General features: G+C 45.2%; 1 protein-coding gene across 2 annotated transcripts in view; it reads left to right on the forward strand.

Moving 5' to 3' along the window:
• KCNH1 (potassium voltage-gated channel subfamily H member 1) overlaps window positions 1–18,556 on the forward strand; it is a 415,341-nt gene that overhangs the window by 292,040 nt on the left and 104,745 nt on the right. For both annotated transcript variants that reach the window (XM_032641744.1, XM_032641753.1), the window contains exons 8-9: window positions 4,351–4,550; window positions 10,077–10,329. In XM_032641744.1, the coding sequence (XP_032497635.1) occupies window positions 4,351–4,550; window positions 10,077–10,329 (453 nt within the window). The remainder of the gene's footprint in view (window positions 1–4,350; window positions 4,551–10,076; window positions 10,330–18,556) is intronic.

An 18,556-nucleotide genomic window follows, 5' to 3' on the forward strand; every position in this document is an offset into this window, starting at 1 on the left:
TTTAATAATAATAACATTTCATAATAGTAATAATAATTGAATAAGGCCCTCCTGAGGAGCCTTAACCTTCTGAATGCCTCAGAAACAAAGTAGGGTGGGAGCAGCCCTGGGCTGTACATGATGGACGTGGCATCACTGCCTTAACTGTCTGACCAGCACACCAGTGTCTCAGACCTGCGCCTGGTTCTCAGATCATGGACAAGAGAGCTATTCTTACTGTATTGATTTGGTGTAACTATTTTTTGAAGCTTAAGATTCAATCAATTTTTGGCAGCCATTCTAAAAAAAGACACCTCTACCCTGCATTCTTGACTTCTGGTTCACTGTGGACTGGAAAACAGAGCTGAGGCAGGAGTACCATGCAGGCTTGTTGAGTTACGGTCAGACTCACTGGGAACAAGGCTGGTGCTGACAACACTCGGTGGCATTACTGGGCTGGAGGAGCAGCTTCGATCCCGTCTTGTGTGAGGTTATTTCTGAGCTTAGAAGAGCTGTGTCTGCGTTATTCAGGCTTGACGACTTCTGCTTTTCATCTGGTTCCTTTTGTTCAGATTGGCACCACTCCTGGCGCCTTTCCAGAGCTGGCAGTCCTCTTTCCCATCCTTGTTTGCAATTCTTGTTGGGTGGATTCGTGTCCTCGGTTTTCCAGGCAGCCGTGTCCAGTGCTACTGGGCAGATTTAACCGAAGATTTCCTTCCCTTCCTTCTAGAGCTATGCCTTTATTATTTTTCCCTCCCTTAGATTGTCAGCCAAGCCTGAGTAAGATTATTTGAAAGAAATGATTGGGGTGTATCCATACAATGGGTTATATTCATCAGTAAGAGGGAATAAACTATGGATACATGCAACAGTATGAATGGATCTTGGACATTCTGCTAAGTGGAAAAAGCCAGTCTCAAAAGGTCACATACTGTATGATCCTATTTATATAATGTTCTTGAAATGACATAATTATTAAAAAAGGAGAAGAGATTAGTGGTTTCTGGGGGGAGTGATTATAAAGGGGTAGTATAAGGGGATGGCTGTGGTGACGGAACAGTTCTGTATTTTGAATGTGGTACTCAGTACATGAATCTACGCATGTGACACTGTGACACAGAATTATACATACACTTTACGGCAATGTGAATCTTCTGGGTTTTATATTACGCTCTAGTTATATAAGCTGTAACCAGTGAGGAAACCGGCTAAGGGGTACACACATGGAATCGCTCTGTACTATCTTTACAGTTTTCTGTGAATTTATAATTATTTTAAAATAAAACTTTTTTAAAAAAAAATAACTATTGCTATATGCAACAACATGGATAAATCTCAAAATAATTATGCTGAATGAATAAGCCAGTCAGAAAAGGAAACAAAAAAAAATACAGATAATTAGACTACATCAAATCTAAAAACTTTAATGCTGCAAACCATACCATCAAGGAAGTGAAAAGACAACCGACATGATGTGAGAAAATATTTGCAAATCATGTATCTGATAAAGGATTTATATCCAGAATATGTAAAGAACTCTTATAACTCAATAATAAAAAGACAAACCCAACTGAAAACTGAGCACAGGATTTGAGTGGACATTCTCCAAGAAGACATGCCAATGGTTATTAAGCACATGAAAAGATGTTTAACATCATCAGTCATGTGAGAAATGCAAAGCAAAGCTACAGAGAGATAGCAGTTCACACTCACTAGGATGACAATAATCAAAAAGACAGATAATAACAAGTGTTGATAAGGTTATGGAGACATTTGGGACCCTCATACCCCACTGGTGGGAATGTAAAATGGTGCAGCTACTTTGGAAAATACTATGGCAGTTCTTCAAAATGTTAAACATAGTTACCGTATAACACAGTAATTTTACTCCAAGAGAATTGAAAACATGTTCATACAAAAACTTGCACGGCAGTGTTCATAGCAGCATTATTCATCAGTGGAAAGGCCCCAATGCCCATGAACTGATGAATGAATGAATGAAATATGGAATATCCATACTATCCATAATATTGTGAACATTAGTCAACGATAAAAAGGGATAAAGTACTGATGCATGCTACAACATGGATGAACCTTGAAAACGTTACGCTAAATGAAAGAAGCTACTCACAGGAAGCCACATGTATTATTTAATTTATAAGAAATATCCAGAATAGGGAAGTCGAAAGGGACAGAAAGTGGATTTGCAGTTGCCTAAGATTAGGGGATTAGGGAGGAAATGGGGAATGACTGATAAATGGATATAGGAATTTCTTTTGGGGGGGGGGCATGAAAATATTCTAAACTTAGATTGTGCTAATGGTTGCACAGCTCTATAAATGTACTAAAAGCCATTGAACTGTACATTTTAAATGAATGTATTTGATGATGTTTAAGAAGAATATATACTGTCTGATTACATTTATATAAAATTCTTGAAAATGCAAGCTAATCTATGGTGACAGAAAACATCAGTTGCTTGGAGATGGGAGGCGGAGGGGGAGGGATTATAAATGCACATGACAAAACTTTTAGCGGTGATGGATATGTTACTATCTATCTGGATTGTGGTGATTGTTTTATGGGTGTATACGTACGTCAAAGCTTATCAAATTGTATACGTCAACATGTACAGTTCATTGTATGTGAGTAGTAACTCATTTTGGGGCTTCCCTGGTGGCGCAGTGGTTGAGAGTCCGCCTGCCGATGCAGGGGACACGGGTTCGTGCCCCGGTCTGGGAAGATCCCACATGCCACGGAGCGGCTGGGCCCGTGAATATATAGTAACTCATTTTTAAAGTCAGGCATAGCAAAAGCATGTGAAATTCACTAATATGACAAATATTTATTGGGTACTCGTATAGGGTTAGCTCCCCCGGCTGCAATGGCAAGGAAAAGCTGAGTCCAGCCTTCAAGCCTAATGTAAGGGCACAGGCAAAGAAAGAAGAATATGATTGCAAAATGGTGTCTATGACACGAGCTCAGTGGAAATACAGATAGTCCCTGACTTAGGATTTTTCGACTTTATAATGGTGTGAAACCGATATGCCTTCAGTAGAGACTGTACTTCCAATTTTGAATTTTGATCTTTTCCTGGGCTAGTGATATGCAGTATGATATGCTCTTGTGATGCTGGGCAGTGGCAGTGAGCTGCAGCACCTGGTCAGCCACGCGATCACAAGGATCAACCATTCTGTTTTTCACTTTTAATACAGGATTCAATAAATTACATATGATATTTAACACTTTATTATACAACAGGCTTTGTTTTTCACGACTTTGCCCAACTGTAGGCTAATGTTCGCGTTCTGAGCACGTTTAAGGTAACTAGGCTAAGCTGTGATGTTTGGTAGGTTAGGTGTATTAAATGCATTTTCGACTTACGATATTTCCAATTTATGATGGGCTTATTGGAATGTAACCCTATCGTAAATCGAGGAAGATCTGTATGCCTGGGGAGTTGCAGTCACCCTCACGGGGACAGATGGAGGGGAGGAGTGTTGGGGAGGCTTCCTGGAAGAGGTAGCACTTGAGCTTAGCATTCGAGGGCCAATGGGGGTTACGTGTAGAGTGGGGGGTTTTATGATGACGTAATGGTCCTTCTTCATGCCACTAATGTAGGCGGAGCAGCAGTAGCATGTAGTAGGTGCTTGTTACATGTCCAGGGGACCTGATTTTATTCTGTTCATATCAAAGCCATGCTTTTTTCCCCCGGAGCCACATCGCAGTGAAGTGGATTGCTGTGTTGACATGCACCTTAACAATAAATACAAAGCAAAGATATAACATCCTTCAATGCTGTTGGCAGACTTGCTATTATTTAATTATTTGTGATTACATTTTTAAAGTCTGTTTGCTATGTTGTCTGCTGTGTGAGAACCAGGACTGAGTGGCACGTTCCCCATCTTGTCTCTGGCAGGTAGTGTAGTTGGCACATAGCAGGGCTTTAAAAAGATGACTTGCTGATAGGTTTGGATTTGGGCTGGTCCAGAGCACATAAGAACACATTTGACTGATGGCTTCAGGCATGGTTCAAGCTTTTTGTGAAAAAACGTATACAGTGAAGCAGTCCAGCTGTCCTGTCTCCAGCCCCCACTGCTGTCTGTCTCCTACTTCTGGCCCCAGTCATGCCAGCTGCCCCACCCTAGCCCTGCCTCCCACAAGTTTGTCCTAGTGGCCTGGTGTTTGCAGACTCTTTCTTTGGGTCCACTCCCAGAGGCTTCACGGGGTGAGGTTCTTCTGAGAAGGTCAGAAGCATCTGCCAATGGGTGGGCAGCTCTGACCATTGGACTGCTCTGAGCAAGCTGGGCATTCTTGGGCCCTAGTTCACGGACCACTGATGTGTATTTTTCCTCCACCTCTCTTCTCTAGCACTTCTGTATGCCACCATCTTCGGGAATGTGACAACCATTTTCCAGCAGATGTACGCCAACACCAACAGGTATCATGAGATGCTCAACAGTGTCCGGGACTTCCTGAAGCTCTACCAGGTTCCCAAGGGACTGAGTGAGCGCGTCATGGATTACATCGTGTCTACCTGGTCCATGTCCAGAGGCATCGACACAGAGAAGGTAAGGAGGCGACAGGCTCAGGTAAACCACTTGTCTCTCGGCTTTCCCAGGGAGACCTGAGGCTCACCTAGGGCAGTGCTTCTCACACCTGACTGTGCATCTGAATTCTCCTGGGTGTAGTTTTGGAATCCCAGGTCCTACCTCCAAAGATTTTGATTGCTTCCAGATCAGCCTTTCTCAAGAACCGGCAATTAAGAGATATTATTTTAGAAATTGGAGAGGCAGGGGTGTCTCCTGGAGAAGAGACGGACTTACAGTCTAACTGTCTAGGACAGGATTTCCCAGGCTGGTATGCTGATAAGAATCAGGGCCACCCAGGGTGAGATGACCAGTGTTACTGATTTTCCTTTCACCTCAGACTCCAAGATGGTACAGCATTGCTGCTGATCCGCTCTTTATTCAAACTTGCGCTGTTTTGTTCATCATGGATTTTTTGCATGAATTTTGATTTTTCAGAGTATTGCCCTAAACTCTGATTTATCTTGATGACTGAGTTTTTAGCATCTCCTTAAATTTTGTGTCCAAGGCTGTTGCCTTACTCTAGTCTTGGCCCTGTTAAAAACAGATTCCCAGCCACAATCCCAGATCTTTGGAATCAGAATTTTGTGGGGAGGAATGGGGTGGAGCGGCGATTGAAAATCTGCATTTTTAACAAATGTCCTATTAGTTAGACGAGCCTGGGAGATACCGACCAAGGGCTTGTGCCTTAATAAGCAGTTGACTTAACCAGAGCATCCCTTAGGCTCCTTTTTAGGCATCAGTTTTCCCACCTGTAAAGTGGAAATGGCAATAAATATCTATCATTCTCCAAGAGTTGCATTATTCTAGATGCATTTCAATAAAGTGAAGAAAATTTGGTGGTACTGGAAAGAATAGAGAAAAGATACAGTGGACTTTCAATTAATCATTTATGAATGATCTCCTTTGTAATATTTTCTGTGAGCAAAGATGTAATCCGAGGTTAGTTTTTCTCTGCTTCTCAAGTCTTTTTAATGGCACTTCGCCCTTTAATCACCATTCCTTAAGTACTCAGGGAATACTGATACCTTTCATTGTTAGAATGAGGCAAACAGAACGATATCACGATTGCAAAAATACCTTATGACACCTTCAAAGCCAAATTCAGCTGCCTTGGGGATCAGCTCTCCATGCTCCTGGCCTTTCGCCATTGGAAGAGTCAGTTGAGAGTTGACAGTTTAATTGGGGAAATTTAACTAAATTTAACTGATCCCAACTCAAATGGAACAATACCTTGATTCTATTGAATATCTGCCATAATAACAATAACCAGCTACCCTGTCTTGAAGGTGCATTAAGAGCAGATGTTTGGGCTTCCCTAGTGGCGCAGTGGTTGGGAGTCCGCCTGCCGATGCAGGGGACACGGGTTCGTGCCCCAGTCCGGGAGTATCCCGCATGCTGCAGAGCGGCTGGGCCCATGGGCCATGGCCGCTGGGTCTGCGCGTCCGGGGCCTGTGCTCCGCAGTGGGAGAGGCCGCAATGGTGAGAGGCCCGTGTACCGCAAAAAAAAAAAAAAAAAAAAAGAGCAGATGTTGACTGCACAACTGCACGTGCCTGGCCCTGCATTCGTGCTTCACTTAGGCTTCATGACGACCCTGGGAGGCATCCGCTCTTATTTCTATTGAAGGGATGAGGACACAGCAACCCAGTTAATTTTATTAATTGCCCCTGGTCACAGAGTTCAGAATGGCAGTCAGGGTTGGAACCCAGTTTTGTCTGACTTCAAAGCTTGTGCTTTTCCTACTGTTACTTTTTTGTTGTTGTTTTTAATTCAAAACATGTACTGGAGGGAAGAAGGATGAGTCCAGGTGAAGTTGCCCTCATTTCTCAGACAGGCAGGTCATCGGTTGGGTGGGACTTCATCCCTGGCTTTGCTAACCCCTGGCACCACTGTGCCTGTTGTTTCTGCTCTGCTGTCTCAACCAGGTCCCTGTAGCTTCTGTGGGTGCCTCGCAGCTGATGGAGCAGAAAGGAACTTTGATCTCTCAGCCCTGGGGCTCCCTTTCCCAGGGGCCAGGATGCCTTTGTAAATCTGGTTGTTGGGAAAGAAACCCTTTCCTGCCCTCACTGCAGGTCTGGGCTGGGTGGCTGCCCATGGAAGACAGCACCCATCAGCACTGGCCCTCTCTTCCCCTCCCTGCTATCTCCCTGGAGGGCTCTGGGATTTGCCCCACGTCCTGATCCAGATGGAAGGGGGACTATTGTGACACTCAGTGCAGAGCCCAGCCCAGCCTGGGGTGGCCGCTTTTCCTTGGCAGGCAGCTCCTGGGGAGAAAGCCAGTCCCAAGGTTCTGAGCCCTTCTCTGGTTTCCCTCCCCTCCAATCCAGGTCAGAATGGTCGATGATGACCAGGTGATGTGTGTGCGATAGAAGGGTGGGAGTGCTGGGCAACTCCGGTGTTACCAGTAATTATCTGATGACCTTGAGCATATCATTGGTCCCTCTGAGCCTCAGTTTCCTTGTCTGTGACACATGGAAACTAGATAACTTTTAAGAATAAGGCTGAGCTCTAAGGCCCTTTTAGCTCTGACCTCCTGGACTTCAAAACCTCCCTCAGGATGACCCGCTGCTCTGCTGTGATAGCAATGTCAGACATGGCAGCTCCCATGCATTGAGCCCTGTCCCGCGACGGGCATCGTACCAGGACTTTCACACAGCAGCTCATGGACTCCTCTGAAGAATTCTATACTCAAGTTAGAAGAAGAAGACTTGGGGAAAGAAGCACAGCTTCAAGTCCACACGACTAGTACATGTGGAAGCCAGGACTTGAATCCAGATCTGCTTGATCCTAAAGCCTGTTCTCGCATCCATGCTTCATCCTAACCCCCACCCCTCCTCTCCCCCAGGGAGACCCCATGAACTTCTGTGGTGACAGCTCCTTGGGGCCTTCAGAGCCTCAGAGATCAGCAAGAGTGGTCTCTCCTCAAACCAAGTAGAAGGGCAGGTGGCCCGGGAAGGCTGCGGGGTCTTGAGCTGACACCGCCCCTCAGAGAGAGACGTTCAGGAGCCCCCGCCAGTGTGAAGCCAACAGAAGAATGCTGGAGATGCTGATGGCCGTGAGAGTGTAATTTCTCCACTCCAAGTGCCCTCTCCTCTCCACATGTGCTTTCCCGTGGCTCTGGAACAGTGCCCACGAATAAAGCATTATCTCCACACTCTGCCAGCAAAGCCCAGCCCAGGGGAAAGGAAATATTTAAAGGTGAAATCACCTAGAGAACAAATCTTTGTTTCAAACCACGGGGCACAGTTTTGACATGACAAGCAAGCGTTCCCCACTCCCTGGTGTTCTGCTTGGAGAGAAGAGGATCCAACTTAAACCTGCATTTCTACAGCAGTCTTGTTTTACTGAACCTGAAGGAGAAGTACTTAGTGAGCACTCTGCCTAAGCATTGGCTGTCTGAGTTTTCCTCTGCCTCAGTCAGTCCTCCATCCCCACTCCCGGAAAGCATGCTCACTTCCTTGACATCCTACAGCCCCAGGGCAAGAACGCAGAGGCACATAGAGGAGGGGACCTGCGTTTATTGAGTCCCTTACTAGGGCCAGGTGCCGTCCTGAGGATGTGTACTGGTAGATATATAATTTCATTGAATCCTCATAAGGCAACATTAGCAGCATGCTTTTTTACAGAAGAAACTGAAGTGTAGAGCAGTTAAGTCACTTGGAGAGGAAGGAACTGGGATTTCAACTGTTTGACCTCCTCTTTCCAGTGCAGAGCATGGGGGCATGCAGAGGGGTGGGATTGGAGCAGAGCTGTCCTGGGCAAGGTGAGATTTGAGCTGGGTTTTGAAGGAGGCTGAGGGACTTCCAAATTCGGAGGTGAGCACCAGATGCAGAGGCAAATGTCCCGTGCTGAGGCGGAGAAGCAGGGGTGGGGAAGTAACCAGCACCCCAAGGAAATGTCTTCACTTAACACGTTTGATTTAATGCCCCCCGCTTTGTTCACAGCCTAGGACAGGAGAAAGGATTATTTTAGGAACACTCCTGACTTCTCTGGAAAAGTACACTTGAAGGTGTCCTCTTGTGTTACTTCGTGCTTGCTACGTAAGGAGCTTTGAATGATTTCTTGCAAAAATTTAGTCCAGAGGAATATTTCTCTCCATAGGAAAGGCTGAGAAATTTTTATTTCTTTGGAATATGAGACCCCCATGGCCTCTTACAGTTCCCATTTTGCCTTGAGTTCCGAGACGCTGAGAGTCAAATTACAAGCCCTTTTGTTTCGGGCAGCTTTATCATATAGGAAGTGATTTGTATCTAAACTGGGCTCTGGAGTCAGACTACCTAGTTGGAGAGCCCAGCTCTGCAGTTTCCTGGCTGTGCAACTTTGAGCAAGTTATTGATCTTTCCTGTACTTCAGTTTCCTCATCTGTAAAATGGTACCATAATAGCACTTACATCATAGGGTTTATGTGAGGATTTCAATTAGCTTGAAAACGTAAAATCGCAACTCTCCTGACTTTCCCTCTGCTTTCTTTCTTCACTGTTCTCCTTAGCACTTACTGCTAAATGTTACTTATTTTGCTTTTTGTTTGCAAATAGCCCTAACCTCTAAATTTTACTTATTTTGCTTTTTATTTGTCCCCTCCCACTAGATAGTAAGTCACACAAAGACAGGGGGTTTTGTTCACGCTACATCCTCAGAGCTTAGAATGATTCCCGGCATACAATAAGGTATTCCATAGATGTGTGTGAAATGAATGAATGACTCCAAAGTGCCTAGCAATGCCTGGCATGTAGGAAGTGCTCAGTAAATATTACTTAATATCTTTCTTCAAATCACATCCACCTTCAGTCCATCAACAGACCATGTCAGCTGTATCTTCAGAATACATTCGGAATTTGATTACTTCTCACTGGCTTCCCTGCCAGCATCCCAGTCCAAGTCCCCTCACTGCTCACCTAGACACCTGCAGGAGTGAGCTAACTCGATTCCTGGCTCCACTCCTGCCAGCCTACAGTTGGCCCTCTAACTCCACTCTGGAGCTGCAATGATCGTCTTAAAATATAGAGGATGCCCTGTCACTCCCCTGTTCCAAGTCTTCCGGTGTGTCCCCATTACACTCAGTATCATAATCAAGATCTTTTCATAGTTTAAAAGTCTCCACATGCTCTTGTGCTTGACGTTCTCCTGAAACCTCATCTCCCATGCCCACCTTTCCCGTCATTCACACTGGCTATTGCTCAGGTCTCCTCACAACCTTGGCTATTCCGCTGGAATGTTCTTTCATAGGGCTCCTTCTGACACGTTATGTAGATGTCAGCTTAATTGTCACCTCCTCAGAGAGGGCTTCCCGGATTTCCTGTCTAAAGGGTCCCAACATACTCCCAGCCCCCGACTCAGGCCCCTGTCCTGAGCATTTAGCACAGATTTTGGGGTCACTGTGGCTGTCTTGTCCATTGGTGCCTTGAAAAGTATGGTCTAGTCTAGTGGGTGTTGCTTCCGTCCTGCGAAGCAGTGAGCTGGAGGCCACACCGAGGATCCTGACGCTTTTTCTCCCCATGCTTGGCCAGGTCCTGCAGATCTGCCCCAAGGACATGAGAGCTGACATCTGCGTGCACCTGAACCGCAAGGTGTTCAAGGAGCACCCGGCCTTCCGGCTGGCCAGCGACGGCTGCCTGCGGGCACTGGCCATGGAGTTCCAGACGGTGCACTGCGCCCCAGGAGACCTCATCTACCACGCGGGAGAGAGTGTCGACAGCCTCTGCTTTGTGGTCTCCGGCTCCCTGGAGGTGATCCAGGATGATGAGGTGGTAGCCATTCTAGGTAGGTGTTGCCTTTGCTGGATGGAAACCTGCTGGTACCTGGGGTTGGTTTACCTACTGCCTTCAACCAGAAGTGGCTCCACAGGGCAGGACCAATGGTTGGCATCCATTCATCTATCCAGCAGATATCTGAGTGCCTGTCTTGTGCCAGGCAGTGTTTGAAGCACTTGGGATGTTTCAATGAAAGAAATGGATCTTGTCCTACAGGGGCTCTACTGGGGAAAGGTGAACAAATTAGCAGACATTTGTATACCGTGGAAGGGACATCTAACCCGGGATTCAGGTATTGGGGATGGCTTCCTGGAAGAAATGACGTCGAAGCTGAAACCTAAAAAATGAATATGAATTAACATGGTGAAGGGAAGGGACAAAGGAGTATTCTATGCAGAGGGGAAAGCATGTGTGAGATCACCGCAGAGAGAGAAAGTCATGATTCATTTGTACACGTGTGCGTACTCAGTGTGGCTGGAACACGCAGTGTAAGGAGGGGTGTGGTGAGAGATGAGTCTGGGAAGGGAGCTCTGAGCACTAGGCAGATCATGGCAGGCTCTGGAAGCCATGTTAAGGGACTTGGATTTTATTTTGGGGAGCCGATGAAGGGAAGGGAGAGGCACGATCAGATTTGTACTTTAGAAAGATAATTGTAGTTGCAGAGTTAATTGAAGGGGGAAGGCCGGGGTAGGGAGATGAGCCTGGAGACCTGTTATCTAGGGGCAAGTTGGTGGAGCCCCGAACTAATATTTGTGGCGGGCAGAGGGAGAGAAGCAAATGGAGTTGACATATTTAAGAAGTAGAATCAACAGCACCTGATGATGGTTTGGCTGTGGGAGGAGAGGGAAGTCAATGAGGACTGCAAGATCCCTCACTTGGAAACTTGGGAGGCGGCGTGCCAGGCACTGTAATAGGGAGTGTGGGGGGAGGAGGCATGACATGGGGGGAACGTGGGTATTTGGTATTTGAGCATCAGTGGCCTTTGAGAGATTCATCTGGTTGCCTGAGGCAGCTGCAGAACGCTCTTTAGTGGGGGCATGTTTACCTCTCTGAGGGGGCAAGCCCTCATAATAATACCCATCATTTATGGTCATCTATTCTGTACCAGGCATTTTACATACAGATTCTCAGTTCATCTTTACAGTAACCCTATGAAGTAGTTTTATTATCCCCATTTTTTAGATGAGACACTGACAACTCAGAGAGGTTGAGGAAGTTTCCCAAGTCTTCATAGCTGATGAGGTCCATGGAGCCAGCATCCTGGGGTCCCTCTGACTCCAGAACCTCTGCTCTGATCTATTTAGCGTCACTTCATTCCCAGTGTTAGTATGTAGTTTGCTGGCCCATTCAGTTGCCAGACACTGCTAGACATTGTGGGCTTCTTTTTTTTTTTTTTTTTTGTAATCTTTGGGTGTGCTCTCTTAGGAAACTGAGGCAGGGAGACATTGTTAAACTGAAGTTAGACTTGAGATTCAAACCAAGTATCAAGACATAGATAGTATTTTTTTTTCCTAAGGCCTAAACTTTGTTCCTGCTTGATTTGAGAGTATATGATATGCAGCCTCTTTTCTCCCCTGACCCTGAGCCAACTTGCCCTCTTGATTATATTCTACTCAGGTTAACCCAAGGATGCTTTGTATTCCTTCAGTGTGTGCCGACAGATGGTGGGAGGGAGGCTGGGATAGAGATTCAGTGGGGGATGGAGGCTGAAACTGTTTGTCGAAATAAGTTTTGGATTCCTAGTGTCCACTGAACTCTACAGACAGGATTATTATTCTGTTCCTTGCCTTTCTCATCCACAGAGACATGAGATTTGACTGTGTGTAAGGAACAGCACACATTAAGGGCAAAGCCATTGCTTTAGTATCACTGCAGGGAAAGGATACTTATCTCTACCTTTAATACTATCAATGTCCCCAATAAAGAGGATTTTCCTTTAGCGATGGCTCTCTCAGGACATTTGCCTGGCTGGGAAGAAGAGTCACTAGTGACTAGTGGGCTTTCCTTATTTGAATTTGAATTTGATCCTTTGGTGTAGGGCATCTTTCACCCATTCCCTTCACTGATAACTCACCATATGCCTTTCCAAGGAGTCTAGCCTCAGACCAGTGCCATCTCCCTTACATATTCACGCTCAGGGCTTCCTTATTGACACCTCACCACGCTCCCCCCACCCCCACCCCAAGCTAAATAGCTGCACTGTTAGGGGGTTGGGTTTGGACACCTAGGCATGGAGGTAGGAAGAGCTGCAGAGGGTGAGGAAGGCAAATGATTACTTCCCAGCCCCGTCTCATTTCTCCTCAGCCTGGGCTTCTAGTGGGGAAGCAACCAGGGCTTGGTTCAACTTTGATTTATTTGGTCAATTGACTACTTCTCCAAGTCCAGCCCTCCGCCTCGGGCCCTCCTGGGCATCCTGCCAGCTCTAGCCAGCAGCATGGATGGGGCCTCTGCAATAGCTCAACAGCTTCAGATTCAAAGTGGTTGCTGCCCTCAAGCTGTCCAGACTTGAAAAAGCGGGTATCCCCAGGAGCCAGATTGGGTCCAGAAAGTAGGTCCAAGCTTGACGTCCTAAAGAATCTTTGACATTTCAAGAGACTCTTATTCTTTAAAAGGACAACACAGGCCCTTTGAATGAACTTGACCTCTGGGCCAAGAGGTGTAAGAGAGTCCACACTCTTTTTCCCTTGGAAACTTCAGAGTTTTGTTGTTTTCCTCTAATTAGAGTACCTTCTGCTCAATGAACTGAAATCAGTTAGTTCTTGTAGAGAGGGTTTAAGCATCCAATAGCTATTAGAACTAGATCTTTAGTGTCCTTTGATGCCTTTCAGTTCAATTCAACTGAAATTTATTGGGGCAACTGTCACAGAGGTGGGGAATGCATCACTGGATCGAATATGAGCCCGGCCTTCAAGGAGCTGCTGCAAGGAGTTCCTCAAGGAGGAGACTGACATTATTTAAAAGGCACCAGTCACACTGCTTGGCAACTGTTACCACAGAGAGAATACAGGTGCTTCTAGAAGGTTATAGGACGTGTAACTATTGAGCAGCTACTGTGTACCCAGTGCTCCAGTGAGAACAGCCAGGGAATCCTTAGTTACCATAAAACAGGAGGCTTTTGGAAAAAGCCCAGAACTCATCCATCTCATTCCTTTGGTCTCTAGTCTCTTGTTATCAGTTCACTCATTTACACTCTGCTCATTTGTTTGCTCCTTCCAGTTCTAACATTCCACCCCCATTCTCTGTTTCATTTTAGCACAGACTCCAAAAATGAGGAAAAGGGTCAGGACTCATAACTGAATGTGTTCAGTATGTGTTAAAAATAAAACCCTTTCTAATAAAAGTTTTCTAGAAAAGTGTTTTTCAGACTTTCCTGACTCAATGTATATTGTATTATGAACTAATAAACACATGTGCACACACACAATTATACATAAAACTCAGCACTGAACTCTTGCTGCATGAAATGCAACCTCGTGTTTTCTACTAGATTCTATTCACTTTCATTGAAAAAGAAATTGACTGTCATGACCCACTAAATTACTTACTTGACCTGCTGTCAGCCCGCAGTTTAAAAACATGGTTCCACAAACACATACGATCTCTCTCCTGGATTGAAAGCTATGCCGTCCCCTGAGGACAGAGAATATACTAGATGATCTCCTGTGTTCTCCTTTCCCTCTGAGGTTCTCTGCCTGGTTTTTGAGGTGATACCCTCCTAATCTCCTTTTGGAATTCTCTTAGAAATCACTTCGTGGCTTCTCTAATTTAGTTTCTTGGCTCTTTGAAATAAATTCAAGCCTTTAGCCTGTGCATTTTATTCATTAGATTTTTTTTTTTTTTTTTTTTTTTTCTTTTTGCGGTACGCGGGCCTCTCACTGTTGTGGCCTCTCCCGTTGCGGAGCACAGGCTCCGGACGCGCAGGCTTAGCGGCCATGGCTCACGGGCCCAGCCGCTCCGCGGCATGTGGGATCTTCCCGGACCGGGGCACGAACCCGTGTCCCCTGTATCGGCAGGCGGACTCTCAACCACTGCGCCACCAGGGAAGCCCTAGATTTTTTAAAAAGTAATCTTCTTCTAGTTTTTCATAGATATCAGAATAAAAAGTCACAGGTCCTCATTCTGTCCCTGCCCCAGTGGTACTCTTAGCATCCGCAAGTAAGTTGTTATCTCAGTTCTGTGTTAGTTGACCAATGTAAATGAGGGATGAGCTTTCATCAGGGCTCAGCTTGAGTGTGATCCATCTCTCTGTGTTTCCATCCTATAAGTGCAGTGTTTAAATGCTCCTGTTTCACTGTGATTTAGAATCCCTGTAGTAACTTTTATGCGTTTTGCATTTTAATACTTAATTTATATTTTAATCTCAGATCATCTTGTATCTTTTTGTTTTGCTTTGGTTCATCGTATTGGGCAAGACAGATGTTTTTGTTGCCAGGCTACACTGAGTAGTGGAAAGAGCCCTGGACCTGGGACTGGAGATGTAACTGTAACCCCAGTTCTGCACTAACTCCCTGCAGGAGTTGCCACTAACTGGTTAAGTCTCCAAGGCCTCCTGTGGTTCTGCTAAGACCATCACACTGCCGCAATTGCATGTTTACTCATCTGTCGCCTATGAGCTGAGGTCCTTTGGTTTCATATCTCTGGCATGGCCCAGCACATGGAAGGTACTGGAGGCTGTTTGCTGAATTGAGCTGAATTGAATTGAAAGGCAGAGGCTGGGCTGTGAAGGGCCCCATGGTCCAGAATAAGGGGCTGGACTTTATCTTGGGGGGATGAGGGGCCCAGAGAGGGTTTTAAACATGGGAGTGACATGAAGATTTGGGTTCCACAAATATCGAGGCATGGAGGCTAACAGGGAGGCTCAGGTGAGAAATCATGAGGGCCTGAGTGAGGTGGTGGAAGGGAGATGGGGAAGAAGAGCCAGAGAGAGCGGGAGAGGGGGAACCTCCAGGATATGGAGCTGAGAACCCTGAAGGGCAGCAGTGGGACGTGGGCTGGAGAGGCAGATCTGGGCTAGCCTGTTGACGTTTCTAAATGTGAGCCTGAGGAACTAGGTAGTGGGAAACCACCAAGGGTGGTGAGTAAAGTATGACACTGTTAGAGCTGTGATTTGCAAAAATTAACGAATTTGACATAGAGACAAGGAGACCATTAGGTGACTGTGGCTTATAGTAAGGATGAAAGGTGTTATGGTGTGGGCAGGAGAAACCGAAACAGGAGTCGGGCTGCCAAATAAAACAGATATCCAGTTAAATTTGAATTTCATATAAACAAAGAATAATTTTTAGCTGAAGTATTTCCTAAATATTGATGGGGCATGTGTTTGCTAAAATGTACCCATTTATCTGAAATTCAGATTTAACTGGGTGACCTGTATTTGCTGAAGCTGGCATGGAAGGGTCAGGTGGCTGAGACATTCTGGGAGGAGAGTCTGAAAGGTTGTAAATAATAGGATGTGGGGAGCAGATACAGGGAGGTGAGAGGGGACTGACCCCCGGTGGGTGGAGAGATGGAGGCACCGGCAACAAAAGAAACCAGTCAGGAGGAAGAGGTGGTGAGAGGGAAAGGTGTGAGCTCGGTTTGACTTGTTGCGTTTAAAGGCCAGTGGGGTATCCAAGTGGAGTGTTTAACAGCTACTCAGAAAGGCAGGTCTGGAACTGGGAAAAGAAGCCAGGGCTCAAGACAGAGATTTAGGATTCAGAGGAAAGAATAGGAACCTGGGGAGAAAAAATAGGTGCAGAGTTAATAGAGCTTTCTAAAGGAAATTCTCATAACTTTAGAGCCCAGACAGAGGGTACTGGTTAAATCAAAAAATATGGTAAATCAGGGCAGTTGTTATGATGATGGTATAAGAAGTTTGATTGGAATGCAAAATGTTTCAAATATAATGTTAAGTGGAGAAAAAAGCAGAATATATAACTATATATGCAGTAACTGTAACTACATAAAAATGCATATGAGTGGAAGAAAGATGGAAAGTGTACCAACACGTTAACTGAAGCTTTCTGCATGGTGGTCTTAAGAGCCAATATTTTCTACTTTTTCAATATATTTCATTTATTTTATACAATGCACACATATCCTTTTATAAACAAAAGGGGAAAAATCAAGTCAATTTTGAATTCTTATCTGTAGCCATCCTGGAAAATTATCACCTGCTTTCAGTGGAAGATTTGTGATCTGTTCACTTAGTGGAGAGGCATTTGGCTAATTTAATTTTATCTAACTGCAGTTGTGAAGAACAGAAGGAGAATTGTCATGATGTTTCCAAGCCACTGCTTTAATGTAACCATTTATGTGTGGGCCCCCCTTCAGATAGCTATGCCAACATTGTTTCCTCAGACTCAGTATAGTCTCCACGAGGAAGGCTGGTGACCCATATTGGGGTGAAATTTAAATTCCGTTAAGGAGAGCATTTGTATCATAGGGTAATTTCTAACATCCATCATTTTTATTTCTTCTTTTTAAATAGGTCCATAAATTTTCAGCTCAGCACTAAGCTGGATCAGAGGGAATTACAGGAGTTTTTCTGAGCAGGTCAGCAAATTCCTTCTGGAGCCAGGCTGACAATGTAGCCACCTGAGGACACCAAGGTTCTTGCACTTGGACTGGGGGCCAGTCCTGTCCTCAAAGTCATCCATCCTAAGTCATTCATAGTCTTTCAAATCCTGTCCCACCTTACATTATTCCACTCAGACCCATCTTTTCATTGATCTGTTGATTAGTTCATTCCATAAAAATGCCAGGTGTAGTGCTGGGTCTTGGAGATACAACAGTGAACCAAACATACACTCCTGGCATAGAACTAACAGTCTCACCAGGGAAACAGACAAGTGAATATGCAGTTTCACGTATAAAATAGAGTGCCAAGAGTTGTAATAAGAGTACGAACAGGATGCTATGGGAGCTTATAAGACAGGCATCTAATTCAGCCCAGCCAGAAGAAATCAAGGAAGGCTTCCTGACAGAGGTGGTATCTGAGCTGAGACTTCCATGATGAACCGAATTCCACCAGGTGTGTGGGAGCGGGGTGTTCTGAGCATAGGGGATTAAAGAGAGAGTGTTCCCTGGCAGAGGGGCAGCATCTGCAAAGACTTTAAAAGAGAAGAGTCACAAAATCGCATTTGTGTTTAGAAAGATCATCCTGGCTGCTGTGAAGAGAATGGGTAGCAGGCAGGGAGACCAGTGAGGAGGATGCTGAGAGAAGAGAGAGGCCTGAACTGACTTAACAACAGTGGGAGTGGAGAAAAGTAGACAGATCCAAGAGATCTCTGATAAATAAAATTATCAGAGCTTGGTCATTTATTGAATATGGAGACAAGCAAGAGGGTAGAGTCTGCAGTGACTTGGACAACTTTCACAGGGAGGAGAAACACTGGAGGATGGGCAGGTTTCCCTGGGAGCAGGACCAGTTCCAGTTTTGAATCTGTGGATTTGAGCTAAGTGCAAGTATCCAGTGGGAGGTTCTATGGACTCGGAAGAGAGATCGAAGCTCGAGGTATAAACCTGGGGATCACTGAGATCCGGGTGACAACTGAAGCTAAGGGAGAGGCTAAGGAAACTCGAGGAGAGAGAGGAGGGTAAGAAGCAACAAGGTCTAGAGCAGAGCCCCAAGGAATACCAGTTAATATAGGACACATGTAGGAGTCCTAGATGGACCGCCATCAGACGGGGAGAGACCAGGAGAGTGGGATGTCACAGAAGCCAAGGAGGGGCAGAAAAGGGCATTCTCAAACGCTACAGAACCACATTTCAGTGACTAGAAGATGCCATGGATGATAAGACACACCAGTATTCTATGGCCCACTGAGAAACAATGCTGCCAGTTAAACTGTGACATATCATTGATTGTAAGGCACCTTCTGATTTCAGAGATAAAAAATGCTAAACAACTTAAGTATATCTTAGAATCAAAGAGCTTTAATATGTTGAGGACTAAAAACTATCTTTTAGGCTGTTGACAGGAAAAGAGTTACTGACCACGGTGAGAGTAATGGTGAGTATAGGGTCAGAAGCAAGATTAGAGGAGCTTGAGAAATGAAGAGGGTGGGAGTTGGGTTCAGGGGTGCTTCATAATTTGCATACATCTCTCCCAGAGTTCTGAACCAAGAGAGAGATAATAAGTAAGATGGGTACCAGTCAAACTATCACCTTTTATTTTTGTGATAAAACTAATATCAGAGAATATGCATTATATTTGCATCCAAGAAGGCTTCCCAATATTAAGCCCCAGGATTAGA

This window comes from Phocoena sinus, chromosome 1, assembly GCF_008692025.1.
Source record: "Phocoena sinus isolate mPhoSin1 chromosome 1, mPhoSin1.pri, whole genome shotgun sequence".
NCBI classification, from domain to species: domain Eukaryota; kingdom Metazoa; phylum Chordata; class Mammalia; order Artiodactyla; family Phocoenidae; genus Phocoena; species Phocoena sinus.